Source organism: Leopardus geoffroyi, chromosome B2, assembly GCF_018350155.1.
Source record: "Leopardus geoffroyi isolate Oge1 chromosome B2, O.geoffroyi_Oge1_pat1.0, whole genome shotgun sequence".
Classification (NCBI taxonomy): domain Eukaryota; kingdom Metazoa; phylum Chordata; class Mammalia; order Carnivora; family Felidae; genus Leopardus; species Leopardus geoffroyi.
Genome location: NC_059332.1, coordinates 50,663,743 through 50,683,244, shown reverse-complemented (window position 1 = coordinate 50,683,244; position 19,502 = coordinate 50,663,743). Strand labels below are relative to the sequence as shown.

The following is a 19,502-nucleotide window of genomic DNA, read 5'->3' as shown; positions in this document are numbered from 1 at the left end:
GGGAAACAAAAATAATATAAAAACAGGGAGGGTTGGGGCGCCTGGGTGGCTTGGTCGGTTAAGCGTCCGACTTCGGCTCAGGTCCTGATCTCACCATCCGTGAGTTTGAGCCCCGCGTCGGGCTCTGTGCTGACAGCTCAAAGCCTGGAGCCTGTTTCGGATTCTGTGTCTCCCTCTCTCTCTGCCCCTCCCCTGTTCATGTTCTGTCTCTCTCTGTCTCAAAAATAAATAAACGTTAAAAAAAAAAAAAATTAAAAAAAAAACAAAACAGGGAGGGGGACAAAACAGAAGAGACTCATAAATATGGAGAACAAACAGGGTTATGGGAGGGCTTGTGGGAGGGGGGATGGGCTAAACGGGTAAGAGGCACTAAGGAATCTACTCCTGAAATCTTTGTTGCACTAGATGCTAACTAATCTGGATGTAAATCTAAAAAAATAAAAAAATAAAAGATAACAAATAAATTAATTAAAGCCACTTCATTTAATAATAAAAAAAATGAGTATGCATGGCAGAAGGGCAGTCTTTCCAACAAATAGTGCCAGAACAATTGGACATCCACAGGCAAAGTAATGAATTGTGACTTAAACCTCACATCTTACATAAGAATTAACTCAAGGGGCGCCTGGGTGGCTCAGTCAGTTGAGCGACTTCAGCTCAGGTCATGATCTCACGCTCTGTGAGTTCAAGCCCCGCGTCGGGCTCTGTGCTGATAGCTCGGAGCCTGGAGCCGGCTTCATATTCTGTGTCTCCCCCTCTCTCTGCCCCTCCCCTGCTCATGCTCTGTCTCTGTCTCAAAAAAAAATTTTTTTTAATTAAAAAAAAAAAAAAAAAAAGAAGTAACTCAAAAATGGATCACAGACTTAAATGTAAAATATAAAACTTTCAACTTTTAGGGAAAAAAAAAAATCTTGGAGATTTATGGCTGGGCAGAGAGTTCTTATACTCAATTCCCAAAGCATAATCCATAAAAGCAAAGGTTGATAAACTGGATCTCATCAAAATTAAAAACTTTTGCTCTGTGAAATACCCTGAGGATGCAAATACAAGCTACAAGCTGAGAGAAATCATTTAAAAGCCACGTATTCAACAAAGGACTATATTTAGAATGCATAAAGAACCCTCAAAAACTTAACAGTCAAAACATAAGCAAAACAATCAGAAAAGACAACATATTGTACACAGAGGATATAAAGATGGCAAACAGCACATGAAAAGGTATTCAACATCATTAGCCATCAGGGAAATACAAATTAAGATCACAATGAAGTATCACTACATACTTATCAGAATAGCTAAAACTAAAAAGTAACGACAACACCAAGGGCTGACAAGGATGTGGAGACCGTGGGCCACTCATACATTGCTGCAGGGAACATAAAATGGTACAGACACCCTAGAAAACAACTGGGCAGTTTCTTTTAATCAAACAGGCACTTACCATACAACCCAGCAATTGCACTGTTAGGCCAGAAAAATGAAAACTTACATTCATGCAAAAACCTGTACATGAATATTCACAGTTGCTCTATTAACAGCCAAAAACTAGAAACAACCCAAATGTCCTTCGGCCGATGAATAACCAAATTGGGGTATACCATACCATGCAATACTACTGAGCAAAAAAAGGGAACAAACTACCATTACACACAAACGTGGATAGATCTCAGGGGAATTATGCTGAGTGAAAAAAGCCCACCTCAGAAGGTTATATACTAGATGATTCCATTTATACAATATTTTTTGAGTATCAAAATGATAGGAATGGAGATTAGTGATTGCCAGGGGTTATGAATGGTCAGGGAGGGGGAGACAGAAGGGTACAACTATAAAGGTGTTGACAGAGAGAGCCCTGTGGTGCCAACAGTTCTTTATCTTGATCATGGTGGTGGTTAAAGGAAGCCACACATGTAATAAAACTGCATAGAACTATTTACATACATACATACAAAGAAGTGCTTATAAATTTGAGAGGTCTGAATAAGCTCTGTGCATTGAACCAACGTCTATTTCCTAGTTTTTGATATTGTACTATAGCTATGTAAGATGTCACCAACAGGGGACCTCCCTATACCTGTTTCTGTAACTGTTTCAAAATAAAAAAACAAAACAAATATGGAAGTTTTTAGTTATCATGGTAATTTCAATTATTTACTGGCAAATCACTTGTAAGAAAAATTGATGTAAAGATGATAGCCTCTATGGAATAGGAAAAATGGAAAGCATGCTGTGCCTAGTTCACATAAGTAGCAGCATTCAAAATTTTTTCAATGTGAGCACTTTCAAAATTTTCCAGAATAAGGAAATAATTAATGCATCATTATACATCTGTTCAACACAAATTTTAACAAAATACCGCATTAAGACCTTTGCAAAAGTATTAACATTTGAACAAGTTTTTTCTCTTTTAGTGCTCCTGCTAATAAATTCAGAGGCATCAATCTTTTAGAGACCAAATGGATCTCAGGGATCTATAAATTGCCAACGACAGTTCCACAAACATAGTATACCTCCAGAAAGAAGCCCATGAATGGTGTATCATCCAAAGTACCTAGAAGCAGAAGTGAAGGATGGACATACTGGTATGCTTTCACACATAAGGAAAAGTTTTGTTATAAGTTATGTGCTTATTTCACCAGAACACAACTATAATGATCACTTGCTTAAGACCACGCAAATTCTCATGTGCAACTGGAAAAAAAAGTTACTTTGTCACAATGTCCATAATACTTAACTTTTCTTCCTTTGCCAGTTCTTGCTTTCCTTTGGTGTCTGCTTTCAGTAAAGAGCCTTTTGCTGCTGCTCTACAAGGCCGAGTTTCTAAATTGCTAGAGCCTACACCTGGAGCAAGTTCAAACATCCACTGAGCTCGAAACATCTGGAGTTGTGCCTAAGGAAGGAAAAAGTACTTTAGGATTCATTAAGGAAGAGTAGCTTAGCTCTGAACAATTTATCAACAGGTCCAACATCAATTTCCATATAAATAATAGAAGACTAGAAAACATGGTCTTTTAAGTTACTCATATCCATTCGACACATTATTTTCTAAAATAATGTTCTGCTTAAATCTTTAAAAAAATTATGAAGAGTCACCTAAGTTTATCTATATAGGAAAAATCTAATGGTATCAGAAAACCAAATTCTGTTGAGCTGAAAGGAGAGGCCATCACCTAGGGGCTGAACTTAGAAGCTTTCAAACACTTGTTACCTGGAATACATCATCTACTAGATATGAAAAGTGCTGTTAAAAATTCTCTAGTTGAACCTAAAACCTTTCTTTCAATAGCCATTCTCTTTTTTAAAAAGGAACTATTTTCTCTTACATATGTAATAGGAATTTTTAAATACAGAAAAAAAGTGAAGTTCCCATTTGTGGTAGACTGCTGTGCTGCCCAGATCCCTTTAGGAATGAAGGCACTGATGAGCCCACCTGCTGGGACTAATACTGGGACTAATACAGAAACAGCCCCCAGCTAGCTGTCAGCCCTTTCAGGTACTGCCTCAGCAAGATCACGCCCCTTCCCAGGCAATCCCTACCCAATGACTACCAATGGCTGTTAAGTCTGAAAGGCTCTGGTTCCTCCATTCTGAGAACTACAGAATTGACTAAGGCCAATTCTTCCCTCCCTCTCCCTTCCATAGGTGTTGATCCCAAAAGCACTCCCTAGTAAACCTCCCTCATCATAATCTCCACCTTCAAGTCTGCTCTCTGGGAACCCAACTGGCAATGTCCCTCATCCCAAAGAAGACCATTATCAACAGGACTGTGTATATTATTCCTAGTTTTTTTTGAAGAGGCATATATAAAATACATGTTTTTAAAATAATTTTTCTTGCCATTCTGTTTTAGTTCCCACCCTCCTACTTCTAACCCAAAACACATATACCTCTAACCTATAGAGTCTTTAGTAGCACTGAATGTCTATTAGATGACACATTTCATATAAGTTATTACAAAGTTTTAAATTCAGTAAGATATATTTATCTAATTACAATGAACATTTTTCTATTTCAGTGCACAAGGATTTACCCCATCCTTTTCAATGACTACAGTGTATTTTACTATTTGAATTCACCATTACTTAACACAAGTGATGGATATTTATGGTTTTATTCAATTTTTTCATAAAACTGCTGTAAAAAACATTTTTGTACATATGTATGTACTCAGTTTACTCATTATTTTCTTAAGATTAATTTTCTGCAATGTATGTTTTTCATTTTGTTCCATCTTGCTAGTCTGTCCCCCCAAAAAGTTGTAGCAGTTTATACGTCATGTGCACTGGTTAAGTGTTCTCCAAAGACTGAACAACAATGGGCATTGTTCACCAATCTGATTGTTTTAAGAAAACACCAGTGTAGGGGCGCCTGGGTGGCGCAGTCGGTTAAGCGTCCGACTTCAGCCAGGTCACGATCTCGTGCTCCGTGAGTTCGAGGCCCGCGTCGGGCTCTGGGCTGATGGCTCAGATCCTGGAGCCTGTTTCCAATTCTGTGTCTCCCTCTCTCTCTGCCCCTCCCCCGTTCATGCTCTGTCTCTCTCTGTCCCAAAAATAAATAAACGTTGAAAAAAAAAAAATTTAAAAAAAAAAAAGAAAACACCAGTGTAGATCTGATTTGTATTTTAAAAACTATGAGACCAATAATCTCTTCAAATATTTAATAGCTATTTGTATTATTTTTCCATTAGCTATCCATTCATATCTATCTTGTGTCCCTCTTACTAATTTATAAGGATGTTCCATATACTGAGAGTGGGTATCAATCATCTGCCTATATGTGGTAAATAGTTTTTCTAGCTGATCATTTCTCTTGAATATATGTCTCTCTTCTACATATAGGTTTTAACTTTTAGGTGGTCAAATCCATCAATCTTTATAAGGTGATGGGTTTTGAGTTATGCCTTATATTTTGTTCTGTTTTTTTGTTTCTATTTTTAAGTAGGCTCCACACCCAGCATGGAGCCCAATGCAGGGCTGGAACTCACAACCTTGAGATCAAGACCTGAGCTGAGATCAAGAGTCAGACGCTTAACTGACTGAGCCACCCAGGCACCATGAGTTATGGCTTGTTTTGAACACTTTAAACTCATAGATCAAACTATATAACAGCAATTATTGTCATTTTCAACATGAGTACTCAGAATTTTCCAGAAGAAGGAAATAATTAATGTATTATATATTTTGTTCAATGCAGAATATTATAAAATACTGCATTAAGATCTTTGCAAATGTTAACATTTGAACAAGTTTCCCTCTTTTGGGTTTCTGTTAATAAACTGAGAGGCCAAGTGAAACTCCAGGGTCCATAAATTACCAACAAGAGTTTCATGAAGATAGTGTACCTATAGGAAAGAAGCCCATGAGGAGTGGGGGTATCATCCAAAGTACCTAAAAGTAGCAGTAAGGGACGGATAAACTGGTTCTGCTGTTTGTGGAAGATGGTTAAGTGAGAGGATCCTGAGCTCACCTCCTCTAATGGACACACCAAGACAACAAGTATATCTACTGCAATTAATTCTAAAAATGACCTGAAGATGCAGAACAGATCTTTCACAGCTAGTTGGAGAGAGAAGGCCACATTGAAAAGGGTAGGAAGAACAGAGACACAGTTGGAAACCAAATCCCCAGGGTAATTAACCTCTAACAGGAGGGATATCGCAAGCACAGAGGAGCAAGGGGATCACCCCACAGCAAGCACTCCCAGCCCTGGGAAGATGAGTCCTCATAACATCTGGCTTTAAAAATCCTGAGGCCTAACTCCTGGAGAGTTAGAGAGCTACTGGATGAGTCTCCACCCTTAAAGGGCCAGCACACTAAAAACCCTATCAGCAAATCGCACAGAAGCAGCACTTTGAAAGTGCCTAGGGTATGCATGAAAGTATTTATTAATTAATGCCAGGACATGTGCCAAAGGTGCAGGTACCTGCAGGAGAGTTCTCCTGGAACAAAAGTGCTAATGGGTGCCATTTTTCTTCCCTCCCCCAGTCTGAAGAGCTAGAGACATGCAAGAAGCAAATTCTAACACTATCCGTCTCCCTTGCTAACACTTGTGTGCCCTGCAGCTGCATTTCCCTGTAGACCTCCCATTGAAAATAGCTACAGCCAGCAGGCAGCCCTGGGCAGGACCAGCATGCCTCCAAAGTGACTTCTTTTGTGGGAATGGAGGGAGATACCCCACAAAAATAACACATCAATTCCTGCAGCCAGGATCTTAGCTGGCTGTGCCGGGAGAAGCCGTGCCTTTGGTGTGCCTGCAGCTGTCAGTAGCAGTTAATTGCAGACAGCCAACATGAAGACTGACTCCACCAACTGTAAAGTCTATAGCAGCTACAGTCGGGCATCTAACAGCACCAAGAGCAAAACCCGTCCAGTGCACCTATAGCAAACAGCAGATTACTGAAACCAGCTGGACCTGGAACAGTCCAACCTATCAGCATGCCCATATCAATCACAGCTCAGCCACAACAGGAGGGCACAAACAGCCCACACAGAGGACACTCATGGGACTGCCTGGTTCTGGTGACCAGGGGATTGAGCTACAGAGCATCTCAGAACCTCTTCTATACAAGGCTACTACTTTTTTTTTTTTTAATGTTTTTCAGAGAGAGAGAGCGCGCACGCACACACACACACAGCAGGGGACGGGCAGAGAGAGGGAGACAGAGGATCCAAAGCAGGCTCTGAGCTGTCAGCACAGAGCCAGACACAGGGGTTCAAGCCCGAGAATTGTGAGATCATGACCTGAGGCAAAGTTGGATGCTCAACTGACTGAGCCACTCAGGCTCCCCAAGGCCACTACTTCAAGACTAGGACATGTAGCTGACCTACCTAACACAGAGAAACAGAGACAAAATGAGGAGACAGAGAAAAATGTCCCAAATGAAAGAACAAGACAAAAATCACCAAAAAAAGAGCTAAATGAAACCAAGATAAGCAATATGCCTAATAAAGAGTTCAAAGTAATGGTCATAAAGATACTCAACAGGGGCACCTCAACTAAGCGTCCGACTTCAACTCAGGTCATGATCTCACAGCTTGTGAGTTTAAGCCTCGCATCGGGCTCTGTGCTGACAGCTTAGAGCCTAGAGCCTGCTTTGGATTCCGTCTCTGTCTCTCTCTGTCCCTCCCCTGCCCATGCACCATCTATCTGTCTGTCTCTGTCTCATATAAATACTTAGAAAATAAATAAAGATACTCAACAGACTTATAAGTGGATGAACTCAGTGAGAACTTCAACCAAGAGATAGAAAATATAAAAAAGAATGAATCAGGGGTGCCTGGATGGCTCAGTCGGTTAAGCGTCCAACTTCAGCTCAGGACACGATTTCATGGTTCATGGGTTTGAGCCCTGCAGTGGGTTCTCTGCTGTCAGTGCAGAGCCTACTTCAGATCCTCTGTCTTCCTCTCTCTCTGTAGCCCCCACTGCTTGCGTGCGCTCTCTCAAAAATAAATAAACATTAAAAAAAAAAAAAAAGAGTTGAAAAACTCAGTAACTGAAATGCAAAATACATTAGAGGGAATCAATAGCAGATCAGAGGACACAGAAGAATGGGTCAGTGATGTAATGAAAAGCAACCAAGCCAAACAGAAAAAAGGAAAAATATTAAAAAATGAGAATAGTTAAGGGACCTTTGTAACATCATCAAGTGTAACATTATTTGCATTATAGGGGTCCCAGAAGGAGACAGAGAGACACAAAACTTACTTGAAGAATAATAGCTGAAAAGTTCCCGAATCTGGAATGGGAAACAGATATCCAGGTCGAGAAAGCACATATTGCCCCAACAAGATGAACCCAAGGAGGTCCACACAAAGACACATATTAAAAATGGCAAAAAGTAATGATGAAGAGAGAATCTTAAAAACATCAAAACAAAACAGTTACATACAAGAGAAACCCCATAAGGTTATCAACTGATTTTTCAGCAGAAACTTTACATGCTAGAAGGGAGGGGCATGCTCTATTCAAAGTGCTGAAAGCAGGGGGGCCTGGGTGGCTCAGTCAATTAAGCCTCCAGCTCTTGATTTTGGCTCAAGTCATGATCTTGTGGTCATGAGACTGAGCCTCTTATCAGGCTCTGCACTGGGTGTAGAGTCTTCTCAAGATTCTCTCTCTCACTCGTCCTTTGCCCCTCCTGCACTCATGCTCTCTCTCAAAAAAAAAAAAAAAAAAAAAAAATTAAAAAATTAAAAATTAAAAAAAAAAGTGCTGAAAGGGAAAAACCTACAACCAAGAACACTCTACTCAGCAAGGCTATTACTCAGAATAGAAGAGATAAGTTTTCCAGACAAAAAAAAGAGTTAAAGAAATTCATCACCACTAAACCAGCCTTACAACAAACGTTAAAGAGAATCCTTTAAGTGAAAAGGAAAGGCCATAACTAGAAGATATTGATAGAAAAAAAATGCAACGGTAAAAGCAAACATATAGTTAAGGCAGTAGATGAATCACTTATGAAGCCAGAATGGAGGTTAAACAATAAAAGTGATAAAATCAATCGTACCTATAAAAAAAATTAGTCATGGGATACACAAACTAAAAAGATGTAAATTATGGCATCATATGCAAAAAGCAGGGGACACGGAATGAAGATTTAGTGCTTTTAGAAAGTGTTTGAACTTGGGGGGCCTGGGTGGCTCAGTCAGTTAAGGATCTGACTTCGGCTCAGGTCATGATCTTGCGGTTTGTGAATTCGAGCCCAACATCAGGCTCTTTGCTGACAGTCAGAGCCTGCAGCCTGCTTCAAATGCTGTGTCTCTCCCTCTCTCTACCCCTCCCATGCTTATGCTCTCTCAATAATAAATAAATGTTAAAAAAAAAATAAAAATAATTTTTTAAGTATTTGAACTTATGTAACTATCAATTTAATATAGACTGGCACAAACATAGGATATGATATACGAACCCCCTGGTAACCACAAATGAAAAAACCATAATAGACACACAAAAAATAAAGAGTAAGGAATCCAAACATAACATTAAAGAAAGCCATCAATCACAAGACAGCAAGAAAACAGGAATAAAGAGAGAAAATACAAAAACCCCAAAACAATTAACAAAATGGCAATAAGAATATACCTAACAACAAGTACTTTAAATGTAAATGGACTAACTGCTCTACCGAAAATACAGGGTGGTGAATGGATAAAAGACCCACCACCTATATGCTGCCTACAAGAGACTGACTTATAAGTGATTCACTTCAGTCTGGAAGATGGCAGCAGAGTGGGAGGACTCTAGGATCACCTCATCCCACAAATACAACCAGATAACTATCAAATCATTCTAAACACTCCAGAAATTGAGCCGAAGACTGGCAGAACAAGCTCCACAACTATAAAGAAGCAGCCACACAGGAGAAAGTAGGAAGTGCTACAGACACAGTGTGGAAGATAAACAGATGGTGGCCACTGCAGTGGGGAGGAAGCCCCGGTTGTGGAGAAGGGCAAGAGGCAGACTAACAAACAGGGGAGAGCACAGAGTGGACACCTACTACCTAACTTGCTTATACCAAACCCCAGCACCCCATGCTCCAGAGAAATGGGTTCAAAATCAAATGGCCATCAACTTAATATAGACTGCTATATGCAGAAGAGGTTATAAACAAACCTAATGGTAATCGAAGATCAAAAACCACTAATAAATATATAAAGAATAAAGAGAAAGAAATCTAATATATCATTAAGAAAACCAACAAATCATCGGACAAAAAAGGATCTGAAAAAAATCTTCAGAAACCACCAAAGAAAATATAAAATGGCAATAAATACTTAATAATTACTTTGAATGTAATAAACACTCCAATCAAAATGCACAGGGTGACAGAATGGATAAAAAAAACTAGACCCATCGATACGCTGCCTACAAGAGATTCATTTGACACCTAAAGACACCTGCAGATTGAAAGCGAGGGGATGGAGAAACATCTATCATGCTAACAAACGTCAAAAGAAAGCTGGAGTAGCAATACTTCTGTAGGACAAACTAGACATTAAAACAAAGACTATCACAAAAGCAAAAGAAGGACAGTGCATAATATTAAAGGGAGAATCCAAAAAGAAGATATAACAATTGTAAATATCTATGCACCCAACACAGAAGCACCCAAATACATAAAACAGATAATAACAAACAAAGGAACGAATCAATAATAGAATACTAGGAGGGGACTTTAACACCCCATTTACACCAATGGACAGATTTAAACAGAAAATCCAAAAGAAAAAGATGGTTTTGAATGACACACTGGAACAGATAGACTTAACAGATATACCCTAATATTCCATCCTAAAACAGCAGAATACAGATTCTTTTCAAGTGCACAAGGAACATTTTCTGGAAAGATCACATATTAGCCCACAAAACAAGACTCAACAAATGCAAGAAGAGTGAAGCCATACCGTTTCTGACCATAACACTATGAAACTGAAGTCAACCACAAGAAAAAATCTGGAAAGACCAAAATACAGGGAGGTTAAATAACATAATACCAAACAATGAATGAATCAACCTGGAAATAAAAGAAATTAAAAAGTACATGGAAACAAATGAAAATTAAAACACAACAGCCCAAAACCTTTGGAATACAGCAAAAGCAGTTCTAAGAGGGAAGTTTATAGCAATACAGGTCACCTCAAGATCTCAAATAAACAACCCAACCTTATACATAAGGGAGCTAGAAAAAGAACAAACAAAACCTAAAACCAGAAGGAAGGAAATAATAAAGATTAGAGCAGAAATAAATGTTATAGAAACTAAAAAAATAAAACAGATCAATGAAACCAAGAGCTGCTTCTTTGAAAACAAAATCCATACAATTGATAAACCTGTAGCCAGACTTATCAAAGAGAGAAAGAGAGAGAGAGAGAAAGGACTCAAAAAAATACAACTGCAAATTGAAGGAAAGCTGAAAGAAATTTAATCAGTAATGAAAACCTTTCAACAAAAGTCCCAGAGCAGATGGCTTCACAGGCAAATTCTACCAAACATTTAAAGAAGAGTTAATATCCATCCTTCTCAAACTGTTCCAAAAAATAGAAGAGGAAGAAAAACTTCCAAATTCATTCTATGAGGCCAGCATTACTCTGATAACACCACCACTAAAAAAGAGAAGTACAGGCCAATATCCCTGATGAACATAGATGCAAAAATCCTCAACAAAATACTAGCAAACTGAATCCAACAATACATTTAAAAAAAATAATTCACCATGATCAAGTAGCATTTAATTCTGGGTTGCAAGGGTGGTTTAATACTTGCAAGTCAATCAACATAATATATAATATCAATAAGAACCATGTAATCATTTCAATTGATGCAGAAAAAGCATTTGACAAAGTACCACACCCATTCATGATAAAAACCCCAACAAAACAGGTATAGAGGGAACATACATGAACATAATAAAGGCCATATATTAAAAACGCACAGCTATATATATATGGTCAACTGATCTTTGACAAAGCAGGAAAGAATAGCCAATGGGAAAAAGACAGACTCTTCAATAAATGGTTTTGGGAAAACTGGACAGCAACATGCAAAAGAATGAAAATGGACCACTTTCTTACATCATACACAAAAATAAATTCAGAATAAAGACCTAATGTGAGACCTGAAACCATAAAAACCCTAGAAAAGAGCACAGACAGTAATTTCTCTGACACTGGCCATAGCAACTTTTCTAGATAGGTCTCCTGAGGCAAGGGAAACAAAAGCAAAAATAAACTATTGGAAGACTCTGTCAAAATAAAAACCTGCACAGCAAAGGAAACAATCAAATTAAAAGGCAACCTACTGAATAGAGAAGATATCTGCAAATGACATGTTTGATTAAGGGCGAGTATCCAAAATCTATAAAGAACTGATACAATTCAACATCTAAAAACTAATCTAACTAAAAATGGGCAGAAGACATGAACAGACATTTTTCCAAAGACACACAAATGGCCAACAGACACATGAAAAGATGCTCAACATCACTCATCATCAGGGAAATGCAAACCAAAACCACAATGAGATATCACCTCATACCTGTCAGAATGGCTCAAATCAACAACACAAGGTGTTGGCAAGGATGTGGAGAAAAAGGAATCCTCCTGCACTTCTGGTGGGAATACAAATTGGTATAGACAATACGGAACACAGTATGCAGGTTCCTCAAAAAATTAAAAATAGAACTACCCTATGATCCAGTAATTGCACTACTGGTTATTTAACCAAAGAATACAAAAGTACTAATTCAAAGGGACACATGCACCCCTATGTTTATAGAGCATTATTTACAACAGCAAAGATATGGAAGTAGCCCAAGTGTCTATAGATAGATGAATGGATAAGGAAGAAGTGCCATATATATACAATGGAATGTTATTCAGTCATAAAAAGAATGAAATCTTGCCATTTGCAATGACATGGGTAGAGCTGGAGAGTATAATGCCAAGCAAAATAAGTCAGAGAAAGACAAATGCCATATAACTTCACTCATAAGTGGAATTTAAGAAACAAATGAGCAAGGGGGGAAAAAAAGAGAGGGAGACAAACCCATAGAGAACTCTGAACTATACAAAATAAACTGATGGTTAACTGTTAACTATAGAGAACAAACTGATGGTTACCAGAAGGGAGGTGGGTGAGGCATAGGTCTTGAGTACACTTGTCATATGGTGAGCAAAGGGTGATGTATGGAATGGTATACCCGAAACTAATATAACACTGTATGTTACCTTACTGGAATTAAAATAAAAACTGAAAAAAAAAAAAAAAAAAAAAACCTATTTGTATTTTCCAAAGTTTATGTAATGGGACTAAACTGAGACTTTTTTTTTTTTTTTTTTTAACGTTTATTTATTTTTTTTTGGGACAGAGAGAGACAGAGCATGAACGGGGGAGGGGCAGAGAGAGAGGGAGACACAGAATCGGAAACAGGCTCCAGGCTCTGAGCCATCAGCCCTAAACTGAGACTTTTTATGGGACTAAACCATAAAAAAAAAATTTATTCAGCTATGAAAATGGTAACAAAACATAGCAGCCAAGGTCCGAGAGCATTATCAGGTTTTAACTTTTGTGTACAGTATTTAATGCACAGTAAATTTTTTTGTAATTTGTGTGACAGAAATATTTAGAGATAAACCAATCAAATGTAGTTTTAGTCAGAAAAAAAAAAGACTCACTTCAAATCTAACAACACATACAGACTCAAAGTGAAGACAGAAAAATATATACCACGTAAACAGAAGCAGAAAAAAAAGCAATGCCTGTATCAGACAAAATAGACTTTGAAATAAACATCACAGCAAGAGACAAAGACACTACATAATAGTGTAAAAGGGATAAAAGAATCACTCTAAAAGGAGGACGTAACAATTATAAATACCTATGCACCCAATACAGGATAACTTAAATACATAAAGCAAACATTAACAAAGAAAAAAACGGATGGTAACACAATAGTAGGGGACATGAACAATTCATTTACACCAATAGACAAATCATCCAGACAGAAAATCAATAAGAAAACCAACAAAAATCTATCAACACACTAGACCAGATGGACGTAACAAATATACACAGAACGTTCCAACCAAAATCAACAGAATACACGTTTTTCAAGTGTAAATGAAACATTCTCCAGGACAGAGGACATGTTAGGCCACAAAACAAGTCCCAATTTTAAAAGTTTGAGATGGTTACCAGAGAGGAGGCGAGTGAGAGGATGGGTGAAACAGGTGATGGGGATTAAGGAGTGCACCTGCTGTAATGAGCATCGGGTAATGTATAGAATTGAATCACTATATTGTACACCAGAAAACTATTACTGTATGTTAGAATTAAAAAACTAAAAAGTTTGAGATCATATCAAGCATCTTCTCTGATCACAACACTATGAAACTAGAAAGCCACTAAAAGAAAAACACTGGGCAAACGATAAACACACAAAACAGCTAAATAACACCTTACTAGACAACCAATAAATCAACAAAGAAATCAAAGAGGAAATAAAAAAAATACATGGAGACAAATGCAAATGGAAAACACAATGGTCCAAATTCTTTGGGATGCAGTGAAAGTAGTTCTAAGAGGAAAATTCACAGTGATACAGGCTTACTTCAAGAAACAAGAAAAATCTCAAACAATCTAACCTTACACGTAAAGGAACTAGGAGAACAAAGCCCAAAGCCAGTACAAAGGAGGATATAATAAAGATCAGAGCAGACATAAATGAAATAGAGACTTAAAAAACAATAGAAATGATCAATGAAACCAAGAGCTGGTCCTTTGGAAAAAAAAAAAAAAGAGAGTGAGCAAGAGAGGGATAAACATTTAGCCAAACCCAAAAAGACACAAAGAGTCATCAAGTAAGTAAATGCAGAAAAGGAGAAAATATTACGACTGACACCACAGAAATACAAAGAATTCCAAGACAATATTTGAAAAGGCATGTGCCAACGAATGGACAACATAGAAGAAATGGATAAATTCCTAGAAACATATAATCCTCCAAAACTGAATCAAGAATAGAAAATTTGAACAGATCAAATACCTTAATAAAATTGAACTGGTAATCAAAACACTCCAATGAACAAAAGTCCAGGACTAGATGACTTCACAGGTGAGTTCTATCAAACATTTAAAGAAGAGTTAATATTTAGTTTTCTCAAACCATTTCAAAAAACAAAGAGGAAGGAAAACTTCCAAATTTATTCTACAAGGCCAGCATTACCCTGATACCAAAACCAGACAAAGACACCATCTCTGATGACCACAGATGTACAAATCCTCAACAAATATTAACTGAATTCAGTAATACATTGAAAGGATCATTCACCACAATCAAGTGGAATTTATTCCAGGAATGCAAGCGTGGTTCAATATATGCCAATCAATCAATGTGAAACTTTACCCTAACAGGTATAAAAACCATATGATCATCTCAACAGATGCAGAAAAAACATTTGACTAAATTCAATATCCATTCATGATAAAAACTCAAGTGGGTTTAGAAGGAACATACCTCAACATAAAAAAGGTCATATATGACAAACCCACAGCTAGTATCACACTCAACGGTGAAAAACTCAAAGATTTTCCTTTAAAGGAAAATCAGGAACAGGACAAGGACACCCACTCACCACTTTTACTCAACATAATACTGGAAGTGCCAGTGGCAGCAATCAGACAAGAAATAAAAGGCATCCAGATTGGTAAGGAAGTAAAAAACTGTCACTATTTCCAGATACATATAGAAAATCCTAAGACTCCACAAAAAATTTTTTTTGAAAAATGAATTCAGTAAAGCTGCAGGACACAAAACAAATATACAGAAATCTGTCACATTTCTGTACACTGAGAACAAAGTAGTAGAAAGAGAAATTAAGAAAATAATCCTAAATGGGATTATTATTATTAATTGCACTTTACAGAATACTAGGAATAAATTTAATCAAGGAGGTGAAAGAGCTATACTTTAAATTTTTTTTTAACGTTTATTTATTTTCGAGACAGAGAGAGACAGAGCATGAACGGGGGAGGGGCAGAGAGAGAGGGAGACACAGAATCTGAAACAGGCTCCAGGCTCTGAGCGGTCAGCACAGTGCCCGACGCGGGGCTCAAACTCACGGACTGTGAGATCATGACCTGAGCCGAAGTCAGACGCTTAACCAACTGAGCCACCCAGGCGCCCCAGAAAGAGCTATACTTTAAAAACTGTAAGACACTGATGAAAGAAATGGAAAACAACACACATAACTGGAAAGATATCCCACGCTTGCATAAAGAATTAATATTGTTAAAGTGTCCATACTACCCAAATCAAATCTACAGATTCAATGCAATCCCTATCAAAATACTAACAGTAGTTTTCACAGAACCAGTACAAATAATCTCAAGATTTGTATGGAACCACAAAGACCCTAACGAGCCAAAGCAATCTTGAGAAAGAACAAAGCTGGAAGTTATCACAACTCCGAATTTCAAGATATACTACAAAGCTACAGTAATCAAAACAGTATGGTACCGGAACAAAAATACACATAAAGATCAAAAGAACAAAGAGCACAGAAATAAACCCACGCTTATATGGTTAATTACTCTACAAGAAAGGAGGCAAGAATACACAATGGGGGAAAGACAGTTTCTGTAATAAATGGTGCCAAGAAAACTGGACAGCTACATGCAAAAGAATGAAAGTGGACCACCTTCTTATACCACACACTAAAATAAAATCAACATGAATTAAAGACCTAAATGTAAGTCCTGAAACCATAAAAGTCCTAGAAGAAAACATAGGGACTAATCTCTTGGACATTGGTCTCAGCAACATATATATGCATATGTCTCCTCAGGCAAGGGAAACAAAAGCAAAAATAAACTATTGGGATTACATCAAAATAAAAAGCTTTGCGCAGCAAAGGAAATCATCAACAAAACAAAAAGGCAATCTGCTGAATGGGAAAAGACATTTGCAAATGATAATCCAAAATATATAAAGAATTTATACAACTCAATAATAAATAATCCTATTTATAATGGTCAGAGGACCTGAATAGACATTTTTCTAAAAAAGACAATAGCCAAGAGACTCATGGAAAGACGTTCAATCTCACTAATCATCAGGGAAATGCAAATCAAAATCACAGTGAGATACTGCCCTACCCTTGTCAAGATGGCTAGAATCAAAAAGATAAGGAATAACAAGTACTGGCTAAGATGAGGAGAAAAGGGCACCTTTGTGTCCTGCTGGTGGGAATGTAAATTGTTCCAACCACTGTGGCAAACAGCATGGAAGTTTCTCAAAAAATTAAAAATTGAAATAGTGTAACAATCCAGTAATTCCACTACTGGGTATTTATCCAAAGAAAACAAAAACACTAATTTGAAAAGACATATGTACCTAAAAAGAAAAGTTAAAAAATAAATAGGTAAGGTATATGTACCTCTATGTTCATTCCAGCATTATTTGCAATAGCCAAGAAAGGGAAGTAATCTAAAGTATCTAGTGATAGATAAATGGATAAAGAAGATATGGGGTATGTGTGTGTCTATGTGTGTGTGTATACATACATACACAATGGAATTTTAATCAAAAAAAGAATGCGATCTTGCTATTTCTTTTTAAAAAAAAAATTTTTTTTTAACGTTTATTTATTTTTGAGACAGAGACAGAGCATGAACGGGGGAGGGCCAGAGAGAGAGAGACAAACAGAATCTGAAACAGGCTCCAGGCTCTGAGCTGTCAGCACAGAGCCCGACGCGGGGCTCAAACTCACGGACCGTGAGATCATGACCTGAGCTGAAGTCAGACGCTTAACCGACTGAGCCACCCAGGTGCCCTGCGATCTTGCTATTTCTGACAACATAAAATGGACCTAGAGAGTATAATGCTAAAAGAAATCACAGAAAGATAAATACTATATGATTTCACTTATATGTAGAATCTAAAAACAAAACAAATGAAAAGACAAGCAAACAAAACACAGAAACAGATTCATAAATACAGAAAAGAAACTGGTGGTTGGCAGAGGGGACATGGGACAATGGGTGAAATGGGGATTTAGTACAAACTTCCAGGGTTGCCTGGCTGGCTTTGTTGGTAGAGCATGAGACTCCTGATCTGGGGGTCGTAAATTCATGCCCCATACTGGGTATGGAGATTACTTAAAAATAAAATCTTAAAAAAGAAAAAAACAGAAGTACAAACTTCCAGTTAAAAAATAAGTAAGACACAGAGATGAAAAGTACAGTATAGGGAATACAGCCAATAATACTGCAACAACATATGGTGATAAATGATTTAAAAAAAAATCTGTAAGATAGCTTTAATTTGCTTATTCCGTAAACCAGTACGAAGGTACAGTTAAATTCAATGCAAATAAAAACCGATATATCTTTGTAAGTATGACCAATTTTTGCTCATGTATGGAAAGTAATGGAATAAGAATTAAATATACACTTGAAGAAACATGCCTGCAGATCTGTTTCAGCAGGGCTTTCATTTTCATCATCTCCTGCTCTGACAGTATCAGAATGACAATCTTCCTCAGCTTCTGCCTGAAGGGGAAAACAAAATAATCATCAGGAATATGCAAACATCAGTTTCCCTCTGTAATCCACATCTCCTTGAGCTACTTGCCCAGTGAAATATTTAGTTGCTTCTCTCTCATCTCCTTCACAGTTAAGTTTAATGATTCCAGTAGAATAAAATTCCATACTATTTTTTTTTTTTTAACAGTGCAGAATAAACAACTTTACTGGACTCCAGTTAAAATGTTATGGTAGATGATTTAAAACAGCTCTGCTTCAGAAAATAACATTTAGTTGTAGCAAAGAGTTCAGCAAATAGTTTTCTTTTCATCCAGCACTTAAAAGACCATTTTTAGTCCATAGGTAGATGCCCTTCCTTTTACACCACTGGCATGTTACCCATATGTGAATGTGACTTTTCTCTTATTATTTTAAATGTCCTGGGAAAGGTCATTAATTAAAGACATGTAATAGTGAATGTTTCTGTAAAGAAGCCTGTTCTGTCTTATAAACCCAGATTTATATATACTGGATTGATTTAAGTGGAAAAAAAATGGGCTGGAATTACTGTGCAATGGTTTGGGGCTTAACAGAGGTCTCAGGTCAGTTTCCTTGCATTTTATCCTTTTATTCTCCATATATGTTTGCTAAGTTAAACTGAATCCTACTTTCCAGTGAAAATGAAAGGCTTCCTCAGTTCAGTCTGTTAGCTAACAGGCTCAGTAGCAAATGGGACTTGCTCAACACTTCATGTGTTCAGTCCCACAATGTGGTAATAGGGGAAATGACCAGAGGGTTAGAAATTAGAATAAAACCTACTTAATTTCACTTGTTTCCAAGATGCAAGCTTTATAATTGTAAATTTTTACTGTAATTTGTTTCTAAGACAAAACACATTAACACAAATTTTTAAACTTGGCAACCAGACAGACTTGTACTACTTTACAGCACAACATAAATAAGCCTCATTTCGTATCTTATCTCTGGCAACCAGACTCAAAGCAGAGGTGACTTTAAGACTTGAACTAGTTAGTATATTGGAAAGTGCTGGGCACACCACAAAGGATAAATTAATGAAGATATCAATGAAAGAGGCCAAGATTCTGAATTAATTTCCAGAAAAATGGAAAATGGAAGCATTAATGTATTATCAAATATATTTTTTGGTCTCTTTAAGCTGGGAGCTTTTGTACTAATAGGAAAACCCATAATGAAGGACTTTGAATTTTTTTTTGAATTAAAAAAAAATATTTTTATTTATTTTTTAAATTTACTTATTTTGAGAGAGACAGTGCAAGTGGGAAGGGACAGAGAAGGAGACAGCAAGGATCCCAGGCAGGCTCTGTGCTGCCAATACAGAGCTTAAACTGAAGAAACTGTGAGATCATGACCTGAGGAGAACCAAGAGTCAGACACTTAACTGATTGAGCTACCCAGGTACCCCAGGACTTTGAATTTATAGACCCCATTGAGGAGCATCTTTC

General features: G+C 37.3%; 1 protein-coding gene across 2 annotated transcripts in view; it reads right to left on the bottom strand.

Annotated features, from left to right (window-relative positions):
- Positions 1–19,502, bottom strand: part of FBXO9 (F-box protein 9) — a 46,075-nt gene that overhangs the window by 23,830 nt on the left and 2,743 nt on the right. The window contains exons 2-3 of one of the 2 annotated variants that reach the window (XM_045498542.1): positions 17,962–18,045; positions 2,735–2,890 (exon numbers count right to left, since the gene is read on the bottom strand). In XM_045498542.1, coding sequence (XP_045354498.1) covers positions 2,735–2,890; positions 17,962–18,045 — 240 coding nt within the window. The remainder of the gene's footprint in view (positions 1–2,734; positions 2,891–17,961; positions 18,046–19,502) is intronic. The other variant, XM_045498543.1, reaches the window with a different exon arrangement.